The following is a 19,393-nucleotide window of genomic DNA, read 5'->3' on the forward strand; positions in this document are numbered from 1 at the left end:
GCTTAAAAAAAAGAATCATCATCATAACAAATAAAATAAAATCCTTTTTCACGGCGCTGTATTGCATGTCTTTCCCGTTATTACAATTGTATAAAGACGAGTGCTTAGGGCCATTTATGCACTTGTAGCCGGAGAGTTTGAAGGGCAACGTAAGTTAGGCAACTCATACAATTTTTATGACGTCGTCTGTCTTTACCGTTATGTTTGCTCTGTCAATAAGGATTGTCTTTGCTACGAATGCTTCCAATTTTATAAATATAAAATCACAAAACAGTTTGTAAGTCCTGAATTCCTGAACGAAATGCTGAGAGCGACAGACACAGGTCAAATAGTGGAGCACAGAGTCCAAAGCGAACTTGGTGAAGCAGCATTTGGCTATGATGCTGCACACAAATGGAAGAAGTTGCCAACAGAAGTGACGTCAGCCCCGAGTGTGCCTGTTTTGAAGTCCAGGTTCAAAACTAAAAAGCATTTCCACTTTGAAATGATATTTCTTGCACTGTATGCTGTTTGAATTGTATTGATTTGCTTTTTCCTTTCTTTTGAAATGTTTTTAAATCATGTAAAGCACATTGAGTGAGTTACCTTGTGGATGATTATATGCGCCATATAAATACATGTGCTTTGCTTTGCTTTCATGAGTTCGTCATTGCCTTTTTTTCCTTCTCTGTTGTTTTTGCTGCCTTTCTGTGCCGTCGAGCCTTCTCTAACATGGTGTCGAGTTCGATCGTTTCGCGGAACGTTGAGTGGATTTTTGAAAGCAGTGTAGTAATCTTGGAGCAGGCAGGAGGGCGACAGAGATGACGTGTACGCGCCGTAGAAGAAGACGCCAACTCCGCGCGTCGCAGCCCCGCCGGCGCGCGAAGAAGATGGACGACGGCGATCGCGGAGGCCTGGAAAAAAGGAGCCAAAAGGACAAGAGAAGAAAAGCTCCCCCACGTTTTCTGTTCAGTCTCGGCTCAATTGGCGACTCTCACTTGAGCGACGCCTCCTTGGGTCGCTTGTTCTTCTTCGCCTTAACATCTGCTCACTGAGGAGGAGGAGGAGGATGATGATGATGATGATGATGTGCTGCTCAACCGCGACGCTTTGCTTTCGCTTTGGGAGGAACAAAATCCGGTAAGCGGGAGATCATTTGGCACAGTCCGACTTCAATGTTTCTCGGAGTCTCTTTCTTTGTTGTGCTGCTTGTTGACAAAGATCGTCAACCGGTGGTGCCTCATCGAAGTTCTTCCATTTTTCACATGTTTGGAAGGACATGGGAGGAAAGCTAAATCGACGTTCTGCGCTGCGCATCACGTTGCATTTGCAAATACCCACTTGAAAGCTCGAACGAGTCGTCCGTGACCTGGAAAACACAAACACACCAAAAATAGCGTGACAACAAACCCAATCGCGACTTCAACCCGAGAGCCGGAGCACAGACCTCAACCCAATGAAAGAGTCTTGACAGATTTGCAGCAAGAGTGGGAAAATTCTCAAGCCTCCGTTTGTGAAAAGTCTTGAAAATTGTTTGGAACCCCACGCAGACGTTCCAAGTGTCGGAGGAGGTCCGAGTTACATTTGGGAAACTAGCTATGGGCTTGAACCGGACTGCCTTCTCTTCCTTTAGCCGCTAAATAGGAAACACCCATTTTTCACTTTTGACCAAGCCGTGTAAAAGATTTGTCCAACTGCTACAACCGTAAATATTTTAGTCCATTTTTTTGAGCGTTTATTGTGGTCCGATACACTAAACCCAGACACGACCACTGTAAAACATTTGGCTAATTTCCCCAAAATGGGATCGATGACAGTAAAGACACGTTTTAATGCTACCTTCGTTTTATGTGGGTAAATAGCCACGCCCCAAAGCAATTCAGCTCACAGATCCCTCTGGTGTATTGCGGCAGCATAAAGGCCTCGTTATGCTCGCCAATTCACGCATGTTTTGGGGATGCGGGAGGAAAGCGGAGCGCCCGGAGAAAAGCCACGCAGGCACGGGGAGAACGTGCAAACTCCACACAGGCGGGGCCGGGGATCGAACCTCGGTCCTCGGAACTGTGAGGCTGACGCGCTAACCGGTCGCCCTCTCCGCTGTCATTAACATTAAAGACAGCTTGGGTGCCAAAGAAGGACCACCATGTGAGGAAAAAAAAGGATGATCCATGCCCTGCAGTTCCTCTTTTGGAGCTTGGGTGGCGCCGTGCGCCCCCCCCCCCCCCTTTCTCCCCAGCAATGAGCATCACCTGTGCCGTGCACCTGTCTTCAAGCAGCAATGATCACAGCCTGCGTTTAAGCCTGTCGATACTTCGCCTGAGTATCGACACTCGTTTGTGACTCCCCGGCCGACTGTCGTACTTTGAAAGGGGCTACCCCACGGCACGCATCTGTACTCGCCCCATTGCGTCCTTCTCCGTCTCCATTGTTCCTTCCGTGCCTCCCCCGTCCTGCCGAGCTACCCCGCCCGCTTACGTTCCCGCTCCTTGTCCCGACGGTCCACCGCCACGCCTTGGATGTCGTTACCCTCAGCCGGTCTGCAATAATCCATCCGAAATGTTCTCCCTCCGCCTCAGTCTGCTTTTGAGTCCAATCCAACTCACATCCGACTTGGCACCGTGACGCTGAAGACACTAAGATGCGTTTGTGTTAGTTCTCATGAAAAAGGCCTACGGAACTTGATTTGGGACACCTCATTTTGGCATTAAAAGTTTGAAAAATATTACTTTTAAATGCTTTTTCTTTTTCTTATAAACAATTGACCTTTTGATGGATAACAACTGCCAGTAATTCAAATACTGTGAATCATTTTGACCCGATGAGTTTTTCCTGGGGGGTACGGAGGTTGGTCCAGTATCGCCGTCGCTGTCGCCGTAGGCTGTTTCGTACTCCTTGAACGCTGGCCGCTAGATCCGTTCCACACATCCACCATCCGCATACAGATGTCATTTCTGAACATTTCTCCACGGCAGACTCATATTAGACTTTACATCGGTATTGGCCGATAATTCGCATTTTATGCTGATCGGCCTTAGACGACAAGACAAATTTGGTCTGTCAGACTACAGCGATAAAATCTTGTATTCGGATACCAGCGCATCCTATCTTTTACCATCACTGGGCTTCATCTTGTCAACTCAAATGCGACCGAATACACTCGTTACCATGGCGACGACTACAATAATGGATCGCACCGTGGGTTTGTAACAACAAAATGGGGGGAAAGCGTGTGTTGGTGGTCACCGGCGCTCGGGAGACGACGTTCATTCAAGGCTTGCTTGAGGCATGTTCACGTACTTTTAATACGATACGACTTGCAAGCAGGTAACAAAACGTTATGTAGCCTAGCAAGCTAGTGCTAGCACTAACAGTTGTAAGCGAACATGCAGGCGTTCTGTCGAATCATGCTCTAATGTTTCGGAGTGGGTGAAGTAACTTATTTAAAAATAAAGTAATTTAATTACAGTAAGTTAGCACCCATTATTTCCGTCACGTAGCGTTGGTTTGACCTGACTGTTGAGAAGACACGATCTGACGAGAGCAGTGATTTCCAACCTTTATGGAGCCAAGGAACATCTTTTACAATTGAAAAATCTCACGGCACACCAACAAACAAAAATGTCACAAAAAGTGGATTAATTACTGTATGTACTTCCTGCCATCTAATAGAAGACCATTCATTTGTTCTGTCCGTCACTATACCTCACTGGCATAAATAGAGGAACAAAGATACATTATTTATTGTAAATGTAATTTTTTGAGCAATTAAGTACACAAGTACATGCAGTAAATGAACAAGTCATTCAAATAGACACATTGCTCCATCTTGTGATCAGATCGGTGATTGGTTATCGGTTTTTTAAACTCGCCGATCGGCCCCAAAAATCCTGATCGTGTAAAGCTTAATATGCGAGCGCATCGGCCTGCGGTTCCGCCTGTGTGCTCGGGACCTGCTTCGGATAAGTCACAGGAGTAGACGAGACCAGAAAAAAGACGAAGTAACGGTAAAAGAAGTAACGGTACTTTTACTCCGTTGGAATGGTCTAAATGTCGCTCGCTACTTTTATTTATCAGTTATTGCTTCTTTATCAACTATTTCGTGCGCGAGACTACGACTTCGACTTCCGCATTGGGCGCCGTTTGCTCCAATCCAATTTAAGCACTAGAGACGTTTAAGTCTAGCTCACCAATCAAATGACACAAGAAAGTCACGTGACCTCACCTCTTCTGTTGGGCTTCCCAGGTATAGGTATTCACACGAGATAAGCCAGCCCGGCTGATCGTCGTGCCTGCGTGGCCACCATGTTGGGAAGGTCGTCGTTACTACGAAGGCAGCGGCGCGCTACTCTCGTTTACGTTTAGACGAACAAAAACAACAGATTGCATGTATTGTAGTATACGTCTGGCACTATCTGCCCAAACGTGGCCATTTCAGCCCACTTTTAACTTGAGAAAACGCCTTGCAGTAAATTGCAGATGATTTCGTTTTGGCTGTCCATACACACCCACACACGCACGCAGACAGCAATATCGGAATTTGCACGTTCACATTTTATTCCGTTATTTTTATTTTATTGTTCATGCTGTGGGTAAAACAATCCGAAGATACTATTTCCTCAGTACTGGAGTAATTATTTCACTGTGTACTTTTTACTCTTTTACTCAAGTAATTTTTTGGAGGAGTACTGATTATTATCTAATAATATTATAATTCTATGAAAATGAGCGATACAACCATTGCATGACATTGGGGGATTTTCAAAACAAAATGCCATCCTATATGCTTGACTCAAAAGACTCTTTAAATGTGATTACTCATGCTTGGTAAACATGACTTTTTAGTCACATATTCATATCTAATAGGTACTTTACAAGGGCCCGACCGATTACTTGACCAGCTGATCTGATTAAAAAAATGGCTACATTAACACATTACAACATGAGACAAAGATAATGATATTCAAATAAACATTCCCCCGCAAAAATCAGCCAAAAATGTTTGCTGCCTTTTCTCTCTGTTCTAAAGTAAACAAATGCTAAAGGAGAAAGTATTGTAAAACAGTTATGTGCCTGTAATTCCTGTCTTTATGTTTAAGTTATTTTGTTGATGATACATTTTGTTAATGAATTGGTTATCGGAATTTGATTCCACCAAATATCAGAATCAGCACGGGCCTAAAAAAAATCCATATTGGTCGGGCCCTAGTTTTTACGAGATTGTGCGTTGATGTTGATTAAGTATATATTTCTGTGTACGTCGCAGGTCGGCAACAACGAAGACCGCATCACGCTGTCCTAAGCTGGGAGTGCTTGCCGCTACAGCGTAATGTGCTCACCGCCGACGATGCCCGCTCCCCCTCGGGAAGGGTTCTCACACCTGCTGCTCCGCCACTGGCAGGAGACAAAGACTGCCTCGTTATGGGCCACCTGAAGCTTTCCACAACGCTGAGAGACAACATGGCCAACAGTTCCCTTGGCTCCCAGGTGCCTCCAAATCCTAAGCCAACAGCCGTGTCCCCAGAGATCCTTAACGGCATTAGCCTATCGCTGCTGGTGTTCTTGTGCTTCGTTATGGTCGGCATTCTGCTGTTTGCCCTGCTCGGGAACATGGTGGTGTGCCTGATGGTCTACCAGAGGTCAGCCATGCGCTCGGCTATCAACCTCCTTTTATCGAGTCTTGCGTTTGCCGATATGATGCTCGCCATTGTCAACATGCCATTTACGCTAGTTACTGTCATGACCACCGACTGGATTTTCGGGGAGGTTTTCTGTCGGGTTTCGGCCATGCTGTTTTGGTTCTTTGTGATTGCGGGAGTGGCTGTTCTGCTTATAATAAGCATCGATCGCTTTCTTATTATCGTCCAGAAGCAAGATAAGCTAAGTCCACAGAGGGCTAAAGTGCTCATACTGCTCACATGGGGACTTGCATTCTTTTTCTCCTTTCCATTAGCTGTCGGTTCCCCTCGCCTGCAGATCCCCCCCAGGGCCCCTCAGTGCGTTTTTGGCTATAGCGCTGAACCTGATTACCACGCTTATGTATTGATATTAATGTTGGTCTTCTTCTTTATACCCTTCATGGTCATGTTGTACATATTCATGGGAATTCTAAACACCATCCGCCACAACACAGCCCGCATCCACAGCCACCCGAGCCAAGCCAGCAAACTCGGCTTGTTAAGCCCCCGGAAGCCCTTCCAGATGCACGTCGACGTGAGTTTTAAGACGCGTGCCTTTGCCACCATCCTCATCCTCTTCTGTGTGTTTACAGTGTGCTGGGCACCCTTCACTGCCTACAGTCTCGTAACAACGTTCAATGATGACTTCTACTGCAAAGACAGTTTTTTTCAAGTCAGCACGTGGGTGTTGTGGTTATGCTACCTAAAGTCAGCCCTCAACCCTATCATTTACTACTGGCGCATCAAAAAGTTCCGTGACGCTTGTCTTGATCTGAAACCAAAGTACTTTAAGTTTCTTCCTCAGCTGCCAGGCAACACAAAAAGACGCATACAACCAAGCGCTGTTTATGTTTGCGAAGGGCATCGGTCTGTGGTTTAAGGAAGAATTCCGCTGCGCAAAATTCGATCGATCTTATTTGAGCCACATCTGCACCAAACGGCACTCTCCAGTCCAGCTCGCCGCTTTCTGATTTAGACAGCAAATCCTGATCGAGGTTGTTATGCCACATGGATGGCGGTAGCTGCTTCCTGGAAATAGGGTGCATTGTATCATTCCAACACAGGGTAACCCGCAAATGAATTCAACACTGCATAAGAAAAACAAAAACAGTGGAGCCCATCAAAGTGTTGTCTCCATTTAGATACTGTACCAACAGAAATTGTACAAAACAGTACAAAGTACAGTAGAATGCAGTGGTACCTTTACATTTGCAATAGATATGCATGTTTCCTTGTAAGTTAAAGTTCTGGCAGTTATTTGCTGGCTATTAGAGGACAGGTGAGACTGTTCACAGATAACTGTGATAACGGTCCCCCATACTTTAACTCAAGATATTTGCTGGACAAATAGGGGAAGGTGAGCTATACACCAAAATCTGTTCATTTGGATTTGATTTCATTCATTCCAGTATTCTGACACACAATTTGTCATTTTATTGAAACAACACCTTTCAGGGCTGAGCAACAGTTTGCACCAAATGCCAATACAGTGATTCTCACGATATCGCGGTTCATTTATTGCGGATTCAGTACATTGCAGAATTTTTTGAAGGTCAGTGTCGTGCAGTTATTCACCTGCACATATCTGATACACGTAGCTCTATGATTTTAATGTGGCAGCGATGACTCACAAAAGGTTAAATGGGGTCTTATTCTTAGCAGAAAAAGAAAGCTTACCGAGTAATCTGAACTCATTGATTTGATAAGTCACCAAATTGCTTGAGGATACAAACAACACGACAGTCAAATTTATGAAACCCACTGTTTAAAACACAAGCCGCAATAAATTCACAAATACCAACCTTAGCCTGACAAATAGCTAATGCACACACTTATAACAATGACAGGAACAAATGCAAGTGAAGAGCAACGTTTAGCTTGATTTTATACAGCTACAATACTGGAGTTAAAAACATCACCGCGATGAATTCTAGGTTCCCATGTTTTCCGCTGACTACATTTCCAGCACCATCAGTGTGAGGAACAGTACCAATGCGTAAGGCAGGAAATCGCCTGTTCAAACCATGTCCACATAGGCTGTTGTTCGCTTTGCTCAAGCGGCGCGTTTAACAGGCATGTACTTGTGCAGTGTCTGGATGCTGACGTCAAGTGGACAAATAAAATACGTGCGCCTCTTTAAAGTATCACATGTTGGCATTAAATAGCATGTATGAAATTGATATGATAATGTAGTAATTGGTCATACTTTGTGGATTTCATTTATTGTGTGGGTTACTGTGTATCAATTTATCATTTTGCTGTACTATCAGTTGGAATGTTTTTTTTTCCAGGGCTGGCGGTAAGTTTTGTCAAATTGAAATAATTCTCTAAAATTGAATGTCATGTAAAGCTGTCCTCAGCGCAGGTCAGTTCCTTTATCTGGAAATCACATTTCCACATGTGATCCAAGCCATCAGTGTATTGTGTTTTCTGTCATGCTGTGGCTGATATACAGCGGCTGAAATAAGTATTTAACACTTCACCATTTTTCTCACGAAATATACTTCCGAGGGTGCTATTGACCTGAAAACGTCACCAGATGTTGGTCCAAGAAAGTAGAACAACTAAGATCAGAAATTATGTCGTGTGTAGTAATGTGAAATGACACAGGGGAAAAGTTTTGAACACACGAAGAAAGGGAGGTGCAGAAAGGTTCGGAAAGCCAAGACAACACCTAAAATCTATCAATAATCAAACGGCGATCCAGCCCCTTGTCCGTGCAAATGAATATCAGCTGGTTAGTCCAAATGGATGGCCTACAAAAAGGTCTCATTGCCGATGTGTGAGCCAAGACACATCTCACGACGGGTAAGAGCAGAGAGCTGTTTCAAGACCATCGCAAACTAATTGTTGCCGAACATAACGATGGCATTGGTTACAGGCGCACATTTAAGCTTCTGAATGTTCCAGTGAGCACGGTTGGGACCATAATACGTAAATAAGTGGAAAGCCAATCATACCACCATAATTGTTTCTCCATCAGGTGGTCCTCACAAGATTTCTGACAGAGGAGTGCAAAGAATAATCAGAAGATTATCACTTGTGGAGAACTTCAAAAAGACCTGGAATTAGCAGGTACTGTTTTCACAAGGAAAACAGTAAGTAATGTACTCTGCCGCCATGGCCTGTATGCACGCTCACCACGCAAGACCCCATTATTGGAGAAAAAAAAAAAAAAAAAGCATGTCAAAACTCGTTTAAAGTTTGCTGAACAACATTTGGACAAGCCAGTCAAATACTGAGAGAATATCGTCTGGGCTGATGAGAGCAAATTTGAACTGTTTGGATGCCAAAATGAACACCACGCTTGGAGGAGAAATCGCACTGCACATCACCCTAAAAACACCATAGCAAGAGTCAAGTTCAGCGGTGGGAACAGGAGCGTGTGGGGGTGCTTTTCAGCAAATGGTACTGGTAAACCACATTATTGAAGGAAGGATTAATGGGCAAATGTACGGAGACATTTTTGACAAAAATCTGCTGCCATCTATGAGGATAATGAAACAAGGGTGGACATTTCAGCAGGAAAATGATCCAAAACATACTGCCAAGGAAACTCTCAATTGGTTTCAAAGAGAGAAAAATAAAGCTGCTAGAATGGCCCAGCCAATCACTTGACTTGAATCCAACTGAAAATCTGTGGATAGAACTGAAACTCAAGGTCCATAAAAGAAGCCCACAGAACCTTCAAGATTTGAAGACTGCTTGTGTGGAGGAATGGGCCAAAATCACACCAGAGCAATGCATGGGACGAGTTTCTCCTTACACGAGGTGCCTTGAACCCGTCATTGTAAACAAAAGCTTTTGTACAATGTATTAAATACCAATTGGCGTGTTCAGTAGTCGCCCCCCCCCCGTGTCATTTCACATTATTACACACAACTTAATTTCTGAGCTTATTTGTTCTACTTACTTTGTATGTATTTGTATTTACTTGGGTTGTTCCCAACATCTGGTGAAATTTTCATGTCAATAGCACCTTTGGAAATATATTTAATGAGAAAAATGGTGACGTGTTAAATACTTATTTCAGCCACTGTATTTTAGATTGCTATGGAATTAATATATGCATCATCAATTCAACATTGCCCTTAAAGCAATGAGATATACTCCTATTACCTTAAACTCACAGCGAACACTGTCGTGGCCATTGAGGATTCACCCACCCTTTTATTGTAGAAGGGTGGCTGTCTGTGGTATCTCTTCAGTCCTGTGAAATATTTGTACAAAATGTGCAACGGATGAAAAATGAGACAGGAGTTATTAAAGTGAAATAACTGCAGTGGTTTACATGTACAATTTCTACACGTCCAACAATTTTCTAGCTCATGAGAAAACTTTCTTAGTGCTACTTTAAAATGCAGTGTGACAATGTTAAAGTTGTGAAATCAGCCTACTGCAGTGCCAAAACAACATGTGACTATTGTGCTGAAATTAGATGATCTTTTAGGATTCGAAATGATTCTTTGTAATTTACACACAGATGCCTTCGCAAAATTATCGTGAAATCAAGGCTGAGCTTTTTGATGGCCATCGCTCTACTTGACTGTTCCAATGAGTATCCCTTGAACAATAACATTTTGGCTTGTTTTTGAATGACCACTAACAGGAGGATGCCAAGTTTTTATCCTCATTACGGTTATCCAATAACCCTTATCCTAAGAAGGTAGTGCATAACTCAGTCATCATCTTTTGCTTTTTGAAAAACTAGAAGATGAACAGGTGGATCACTAGTGCAACAAGTTCAACAGTTTTTTTACTGACGATAACATAAAATACTGAGACTAATTCTGGGACGCACTGAATGAGTGTTTTATTTTGTTTTGATATTGTGTCATGAAGCCAGGTATTAGGTTTAAACTGACCTCATTTTTTGAAGTTAGGTCTCATAAGAAAAATGGCAATGTGTTTAACTGCATAGATCAGAGTGAATATTGTCTTTTTTTCCCCCTAATGTGGCCAGAACACATTTGAAGCGTGTGTGTTGTTTTTTTTAACTGTCTTTAGATGTGCGTGTTTAGTCAGAATGCTGCTATACAGCGGCTGAAATAAGTATTTATCACGTCACCCTTTTTCTCACCAAATATACTTCCAAGGGTGCTGTTGACCTGAAAATCTCACCGGATGCTGGGAACAACCCAAGTAATCCACACATAAAAAGAAAGTAGAACAAATAAACTCAGAAATTAAGTTGTGTGTAAGAATGTGAAATGACAGGGAAAAGTATTGAACACATGAAGAAAGGGAGGTGCCAAAAGGCATGGAAAGCTAAGACAACACCTAAAATCCATCTAGAATCAAACAGCGATCCAGCCCCTTGTCAGTGCAAAGGAATGTCAGCTGGTTCCGCACTAATTGATGGCCTACAAAAGGGTCTCGTTGCCAATGTGTGAGTCAAGACACATCTCACGATGGGGAAGCGCAAAGAGCCCATCGCAAACAAATTGTTGCAAAACATAATGGTGGCATTGGTTACAGGCGCAGATCTAAAATGTTCCAGTGAGCACGGTTGGGGCCATAACGCGCAAGTGGAAAGCCAAACATAGCACCGTAAATGTGCCTCGAGCAGGTGCTCCTCGCAAGATTTCAGACAGAGGAGTGCAAAGAATAATCATAAGAGTTGTCCGAGAGCCAGGGACCACCTGTGGAGAGCTTTCAAAAAGACCTGGAATTAGCAGGTACTGTTGTCACAAGGAAAGCGGTGAGTAATGCACTCTGCCGCCATGGCCTGTAGGCACGCTCACCACGCCGGACCCCATTGCTAAAAAAAGGCTCGTTTAAAGTTTGCTGAACAACATTTGGACAAGCCAGTTAAATAGTAGGAGAATATAGTCTAAAAAAAGAAGCCCACGGAACCTTCAAGATTGGAAGACTGCTTGTGTGGAGGAATGGGCCAGAGCAATGCACGCGACTAGTTTCTCCATACAGGAGGCGTCTCGAAGCTGTCAAAGGCTTTTGTTCAAAGTGTTAAATGAACACCAGTTGGCGTGTTCAAGACTTTTTCCCTGTGTCATTTCACACTATTACACACAACTTAATTTCTGATCTTACTTGTTCTACTTTCTTTGTATGTATTTGTATTTACTCGGGTTGTTCCCAACATCTGGTGAAATTTTCAGGTCAATAGCACCTTGGGAAGTATTTTGAATGAGACAAAAATGGTGACGTAAATACTTACTTCAGCCGCTGTATCTCATGGTGAGACTGTGCAATTATCCTGTACTGTACATTAGTGTACTCTTGAATGTAATAAAGAAATTGACATTTCTTACCTTGGTAAGTTGTCTTGAAAGGATCTTTTGTTCACTTCTGTGAGCTCAGATGTCGACATTTCAAGGTATTCAATATTAACTTGTAGTTAAATGTTAAATTAAACGATTGATAGTGTTACTACAATAGTTGAGTAAACATTTCTATCAATACCATCTACAAAGGCAGAAAAAGAAGGTAACAGGCCAAGTGAAAGTGCAGCTGTGCTGTTGTGTTTGCCAATTATACAAGGCCGCAATAGTTTCCCAGAAGTTCAGTTTTCTTCATACAAATCCCAGTAACAATATCCTCAAGGCTCGATCCATTTGAAGCAATGTCGGACCACGCTCCTTGCTGATGAAAGTCTGAATCCTAAATGAGGTTGTTGTTTGTGAAATGTTTTTCACTTTTAATGGCAAACTGTCTTTTAGTGCATCTGAAGATGCTCATTATCATTTTTTTGTTTTTTTTTGTTTGCAGTTTCAAAAAGAAAAACAAAGGAGGTTTAACACACTGATGATGTTGATACACGCATAAATACGTGTTCAGATGTGGATATTGGCATTAATAACTGTACCGGGTTCGGAAAGGGGAGTAGTAGGCTTCGGAAGCAGAATTGTGCGCGAAGGTGCCGGAAATCTGCCCGTCGCTTCACTAATGGTTTGTGTTTTGCTATTGTGACGAATCAGGAGTCGATAAATCAGTATACTGCAAATAAATCCTGCCAAAGTGTTCCGTACCGTTCAAGAGCAGCTTGTTGGCTGTTAACTGGTGGATTACAGGAACCAGGAGGAGGAAAGAATCAAACTACCCCCCAAAAAATCAAGGGTCATTTCCATATCATTTGATTCCGAACTGGAAAGGCATGGCCCACTGAATTTCCTTTTGAAAATCAATTCATTTGACTGAAATGAGTATTTGAGGGGCACTGGGGAGCGCTTCAATATGTTCTTACAATACACCACAAGGATCTGCAAGCCGAAGCAGCCAGCTTGCATTCGCACACTAGCAGACGGCAAAATCAAGAGTATTATTTCTGAGATTTGAATGAATATGTGAGTGTCGGACCTTTGGCGTGTCTATATCGTTATTATGATTGTATCAGGATGAGTTTCAAGGGTTTCACGAGCGGTTCGGATCGTTTATGCACTTGTATGCGCAGAGTTCGGAGGGCGGCACGTAAATTGTGCGACTCAGACGATTTATTTGATCATGTCTTTGCCGTTATAAAGAGAAGTGTATTTCAGTAGGCCGCCGCCGTTTGCTGTGTGTCAGGATTGCCTTTCCTGTGAAGTCATCAACAATGTTTTGAAAGTCGGACTTTGAAGTGTGGCTGTTTCAGCATGGGAAACCTTTAACTCCATACGACCAAGGCGGCATAAAAGAATCACTGAATTCGACATTAATTACATGAAAATGACCCACACGCGGTTACTGACACATCTGACAAGGAGCTGTAGCTGAATGTATCATGATCCACCCATTTTGCATGTGAGCAAAACTAATGGAATGAAACTGTGACATGACAGGTCCGTCCAAAGCAGTGGACATCGACCCCTTCTTTCAGGTTTGGGTTTTGTTTGGGAGTACTACATTTCTACGAGTTACAGGCATCACCAATGGGAAAACCAGAGACTTCTCTGTGGGTGAAAAAGTGAATGACAAACGTTGGCCATACCGTTTTTAAAACCGTTTTCAGTGTCCTGAAGAACAAGTCAATCACTCGTGGACTGAGCAATGTCACCTTACTGGATAGACCAAGACCAACAACAGCCTTTGACGACAGAAACATTCGGAAAACCAAAAGCCTTAAAGACGCAAGTGACATCGGCAACAAGCTCAAGAGCCAGAAGTGAACGTCGAGAACAAATGCAGGGAGACCGGGAACCGTTAGGAATCACCTGAGTCCGCCGAGTTTAGTCCTTAGTTCACATGTGAAGACGACGTGTCCTAAAGCAGCCACAGCAAAAAACATGTGAGGGAAAACACTTTAGAGATAAAGTAGCTTTTTTTGGGGGGGGGGGCGGCGGCCCCAAATTATTTTGGAGATTACATAGACTGTTTTGTAGTTGAACTCATCCTATATCGTGTTGAGCTATATTTTATTCGGATTGTGGTAATATTTTCATTGTAAGCCAAGCAAGCTCATCGCAAAAGCACTCAGGGACAGTTGGAACAAACTTGTCTTGGGGAAATTGTAACTTTTATAAAATGTTTCCCAAATTTGACTCAAACCAGGAATACAAACACTGGCCATAGCAATCCAGACATGCAGTGGGTACGGAAAGTATTCAGACCCCTTAAATGTTTCACTGTTTGTTATATTGCAGCCATTTGCTAAAATCATTTCAGTTCTTTTCCCCCCCTCCTCTTTAATGTACACACCGCACCCCATATTGACTGGAAAAAAAACAAAAAACGGAATTGTTGAAATTTTTGCAGACTTATTAAAAAAGAAAAAAGAAAACATCACACAGCCCTAAGTATTCAGACCCTTTGCTCGGTATTTAGTAGAAGCAGCCTTTTGAGAATAGAAAAAAAAATGGAGAAAGTTGAGGAATGCTCATCAAACACCTATTTAAAATATCCCACAGGTGAACAGGCTCATTGGGAACAGGGGGGTGCCGTGGTTGGGTAGAAAAGGAGCTTCCCTCAATGGCTCAGTCATTCACAAGCAAAGATGGGGCGAGGTTCGCCTCTTTGTCAACAAGTGCGTGAGAAAATAGTCGAACAATTTAAGGACAATGTTCCTCAACGTACAATTGCAAGGAATTGAGGGATTTCATCATCTACGGTCCAGAATGTCATCAAAAGGTTCAGAGAATCTGGAGAAATCACTGCGTGGAAGCGGCGAGGCCGAAAACCAACATTGAATGCCCGTGACTTTCGATCGCTCGGGCGGCACTCCATCCAAAACCGACATCAATGTGTAAAGGATATCACCGCATGGGCTCAGGAACACTTCAGAAAAGTTCGGCGCTACATCCGTAAGTGTAAATTGAAACTCTACTATGCAAAGCAAGAGCCATTTATCAACAACACCCAGAAACCCGGGTGCCCGGCTTCTCTGGGCCCGAGCTCATCTAAGATAGACTGACGCAAAGTGGAAAAGTGTTCTGTGGTCCGACGAGTCCACATTTCAAATCGTTTTTGGAAATTGTGCAAGTCGTGTCCTCCGGGCCAAAGAGGAAAAGAACCCTCCGGACTGTTATGGACGCAGAGTTCAAAAGCCAGCATCTGTGATGGTATGGGGCTGTGTTAGTGCCAATGGCATGGGTCACTTACACATCTGCGAAGGTACCATTCATGCTGAAAGATGCATACAGGTTTTGGAGAAACATAGGCTGCCATCCAAGCGACGTCTTTTTCACGGACGCCCCTGCTTATTTCAGCAAGACAATGCCAAACCACATTCTGCACGTGTTACAACAGGGTGGCTTCGTAGTAAAAGAGTGCGGTTACTAGACTGGCCCGCCTGCAGTCCAGACCCGTCTCCCATTGAAAATGCGGGGCGCATTATGAAGCGTAAAATACGACAACGGAGACCCCGGACTGTTGAACAGCTGAAGCTGTACATGAAGCAAGAATGGGAAAGAATTCCACCGACAAAGCTTCAACAATTGGTCTCCTCAGTTAACCAAACGTTTATTGAATGTTGTTACAAGAAAAGGTGATGGAACACAGCGGTCAACATGAGCCTGTCCCAGCTTTTTTGGAAGTTAATGATTATTTGCTAAAACAATAAAGTTGATCAGTTTGAACATGAAATATCTTGTCTTTGTCGTGTCTTCAATTAAATATAGGTTGAACATGATTTGCAAATCATTGTATCGTTTTTACTTATGTTTAAAAAATAAAATAAAATTGGGAAGCGTCCTCGATGTTCTCCCATCAATATCTCCTCTTGGGTGATTCCCCCTTTCTTTGGCAAATTGTGTCTAAAGGTGTTGTAATGGGTAAATATAGATACATTGAAGGTTGAGTGGTGTACCATTATGGGTGGGGGGAGGGAATACCTTATATAGTTTTTTAATTTTATTTCATCTTTGGTCCTTGTATCTTTTGATTTTTCATTTCTACGTAATAATTGTGTCCTTTGTCTTGTGCTAAAAAAAGTACGAGATAACAGATTGGTCTGATGTACTTAAATTGATGTCAATAAATATTGAAACAAATATATTGACAAAAACAAAAATTGGTTTCCACAGATTGTTTGTGGAACATGGTGTTGTTTCTATGCATGATATATTATTCCAGCCAATTCATTTGTGCCAAGAAAAGTTTTGTTTGTAAACCAACTTCCGCGGATCTAATGCCCACCCGTGGAAACGAAACAACCTAATAGCAATTCTGTCGTTCATACGTCATTCATGGTAAGTTTGATTCCAGTCGACAGCAAGTGAACTTTGAGGAGTTCGACACGGGTTGGCTTTAATTCCAGCCAAGCAGAAGTTCACGTATCGCCTTTCCGCCAAACGCTGCCGTGCGCATAGTTAATGGGGTATGTCGTTGTTCAGTGCACATTCATGAGCGGTAAAGTTGAAAAGAAATACGAAGACCAACATCGTCATACGACACGTTTTAAAACAAATACCGGTACTTTTACTAACAAACCACACCAGTCATTTTTTTTTTTTTCTTCATTCACTGAACATAACCGAAAGAGCGACAGTCTCCCATGAGGTCAGGTGGGCTGGCTCACACGTTTGACTGTAACAACACATTTCAATTCAATAATCCTGAAAATAATGTATTTTCTTTACACACCAAAAACATGGGACATTATGGTTCCAATTTCAGTCTGGCGTTTGGAGATTGTGCATCAGTTGGGTCAGCTTTTCCTTCATTCTGTTCAGCAGTCTGCGGTCAAGCCCACTTCGAAGCTTTCCTCCTCATCAGTCTCTCTCCTTCACCGTCGATGGCCTCGTAAAGCTGCTGGTCGTTTGCTTTCATCGCATGCAGGTAGCCCAGATACCCAACGCACAAGGTGACGGTAATCAGTCCAAATGCCATCATTGGTTTATTCTGGGAAAAGAGAGAAAAACATATTGCGTTTATCAACTCTTATTTGAGTCAAGAACATATAAAGGGGAAAAAAAACAATCAATTACTTTGCACAAAAACTCCAGTAAAGTCATCAAACTTGCATGAGCACTGACCAGTAAATATAAAAGTCGTATAAAAACTAACATGAGCGACTTTCATGAAATCATAGTAACACAGAGGACAAAATCCAAGTCATTTGGATTTTGTCAAAGCTGTTACAGTCTATACAGCTGTATAGTACGTCTTATATGTATATCTTCAGACATAAATGCTAATGGACCAAATTGATACCATCCGGATGTTTGAAGTAGAGGTCCAAAGTAATTTAACAAATAAAATGGGTTCCCCCCCCCCAACTTGGATATTATCATTTCAAAAGGAAAAACTAAAACATTCTGTTTGTTTTTTGCAACAATAACGGCACTCCTTAATATTTGGTTGCACACCCTGTGGCAGCGATGGCACCTTGCAAATGTTTCTTGTATCCATCTAGAAGCTTTGTTGCACTTCTCAGGTGGTTTCTTCTCCCACTCTTCCTCGTCATGGTCTGCGTTTCAGTTTAGATCGTATTTCGTTTTGTGTCATTTAGTTCCCTGCTTTCTTTTAGTCTGGGTTGCTGCTCGGAACCTTGCTTTTTGGGCTTTGTGAATCTAACATTTTCCGCCTCCGTGATCCTCGTTTTGCCTTTGTTTTTGGAATGAAATATCATTTTGAGAATCTTGCACTCCTGCCTTGCCTCACTGCTCTGCACTTGGGTCCTCCACCGTCTTGTCTCCAACACCGTGAAAACCCAAACCTGTGCTTGGCGTCCCTCAGTTTATGGTCAATGAATGTTATTTTTCCTCATACCTTGGCACCAGGGGGGCTCCGTATGGCTAAATAGAAAATGTAAGTACAGTACCGGGTGTGATGCGTCTCTTACTGGCTTGATGAAGAGTTCGGGGTTGACAGCTCTGAACAGTGTGGTGGTCTGTGCGCCCTTCAATCCTGGCGTCCTGTAATCTGTTTCTATGACACCCTTCTTTCCTTTATTAGAGTCCTTCGATGCCATGTCAATATTGTCGGTTTTGGTTCCGTCGTCGTCTTCTTACTACTCCTCGTCTTCTTCTTCTTCACTTCTTGTTCGTGTTGTTGTGATAAATATGAAGACTAGATACGCCAGCTTGCTTGAGCAGTCCGACTAGCCAACGTTTACGTGGCGGCCATGTTGAGAAGGTCAACGGTCCCGTCAAATGCAATGCATGGACATTGAAATTAACTCGTAGCTTGCTCAATTCTCAACCCATTTATACGAAATGTACTTTTTTTGTCAACGCCAAAGCGATACTATACTATCGATGCGTTTTTTAAGTTAAAAAAAAAATCTTTACCTGTGAAAAGTAGCTTAAATTTCCCTTGCTGTGATTGCGCAGCGTTGCGTGCAACCATATGCAGCACAATGTGCCGACATCCTTGTTATAGTGGTTTTCTTGCCGTCCACAATTTTGACCTCTCTGTAAGCGACATCATCATCATCATCATTATCGTGATCATCTTTTTCTTCTTCTTCTTCTTCTTCTTCTCTTTCTTCTTCTTCTGCCAGTAGATTGGCGGTTGGCAATCAGTATTCAGGTGCATTACCGCCACCTACCAAACGCGTGTGGATTGGTAGAAAAGCTTGAACCCCCAAGAAGATTCCCGATAAGTAAAGCACGTTTATTTGTCCTTAGTGCTGATAATAATCTTACGGTCTCTCTGCTGCCATTTAACACCATTCGTTTATTTGATATGAACAGCACAAAAAAATTGGACAAATCAAATACAGTCTTTATTTTAGCATGAGTCCACTCACAGAACACGTCCACAGAGGCTACTTTGAAAATAGATGAAATACAAAATGTCAGAGAAAATAAATGAAAATAAATGAATAAATACTGAAATCAGTCAAGAAATCAAAAGTTTTTGTTTTTTTCATCAGTCTTTCCTGTACACGGCTTGGTAAATATCATGAGATTTGGCTTTCACTGTGAAGGCTTTGTCCTCTCCAAGCAGTCCGCGAATGTGGTATCTTCATACGATCGCAATTGCGCCACATCCAACATGATAGCGACGTTGACGTCCAATTTCCAGCCCAATATGTTCTCTATTGTGAATCGTCCTTCGTCCAATCAAAATCCAAATGCGTAGTGGTGACGTCATTGACATGCGATCGAGCGGGAACTCGAGTTACAAAAAAAGGTCAACTGGCCTTTTTCCACACGTTTGCTCAGACGTGTTGATCAAAACATTGCACTTGGTTAACGTTGTATTTAGATATATTAATGCGACGCCGTTATTAACGGAATCTGCGTCTGATCGAGCACAATAGCCTGCTGGCGTCAAGGTAAAACAATGCTCTCTAATATTGGATAGTCTGATTACGTTGCTTAATGTTAGTTAGCTAATCGTGAAAGGAAATTCGTGGA

The 19,393-nt window shown here is 42.7% G+C and overlaps 3 protein-coding genes across 4 annotated transcripts in view; 2 read left to right on the forward strand and 1 right to left on the reverse strand.

Moving 5' to 3' along the window:
* Nucleotides 1-839: 839 nt before the first annotated feature.
* gpr63 (G protein-coupled receptor 63) lies at nucleotides 840-11,921 on the forward strand. The gene is made up of 2 exons (XM_061704850.1): nucleotides 840-1,119; nucleotides 5,243-11,921. Exon 2 carries the CDS (start codon nucleotides 5,398-5,400, stop codon nucleotides 6,532-6,534), a length of 1,137 nt encoding a protein of 378 aa, XP_061560834.1. The 5' UTR covers nucleotides 840-1,119; nucleotides 5,243-5,397; the 3' UTR covers nucleotides 6,535-11,921.
* Nucleotides 11,922-15,532: 3,611 nt separating this feature from the next.
* smim8 (small integral membrane protein 8) lies at nucleotides 15,533-18,175 on the reverse strand. Its single transcript, XM_061704465.1, has 2 exons — nucleotides 17,872-18,175; nucleotides 15,533-16,928 (listed from the first exon to the last, which is right to left on the reverse strand). Exons 1-2 carry the CDS (start codon nucleotides 17,998-18,000, stop codon nucleotides 16,770-16,772), a joined length of 288 nt encoding a protein of 95 aa, XP_061560449.1. The 5' UTR covers nucleotides 18,001-18,175; the 3' UTR covers nucleotides 15,533-16,769.
* Nucleotides 18,176-19,147: 972 nt separating this feature from the next.
* rad51 (RAD51 recombinase) overlaps nucleotides 19,148-19,393 on the forward strand; it is a 36,352-nt gene continuing 36,106 nt past the window's right edge. For both annotated transcript variants that reach the window (XM_061704810.1, XM_061704811.1), the window contains exon 1: nucleotides 19,148-19,311. The gene's annotated coding sequence lies outside the window, so the exon portion shown is untranslated. The remainder of the gene's footprint in view (nucleotides 19,312-19,393) is intronic.

The sequence above is a fragment of the Phycodurus eques genome, chromosome 18 (genome assembly GCF_024500275.1).
Source record: "Phycodurus eques isolate BA_2022a chromosome 18, UOR_Pequ_1.1, whole genome shotgun sequence".
NCBI lineage: Eukaryota > Metazoa > Chordata > Actinopteri > Syngnathiformes > Syngnathidae > Phycodurus > Phycodurus eques.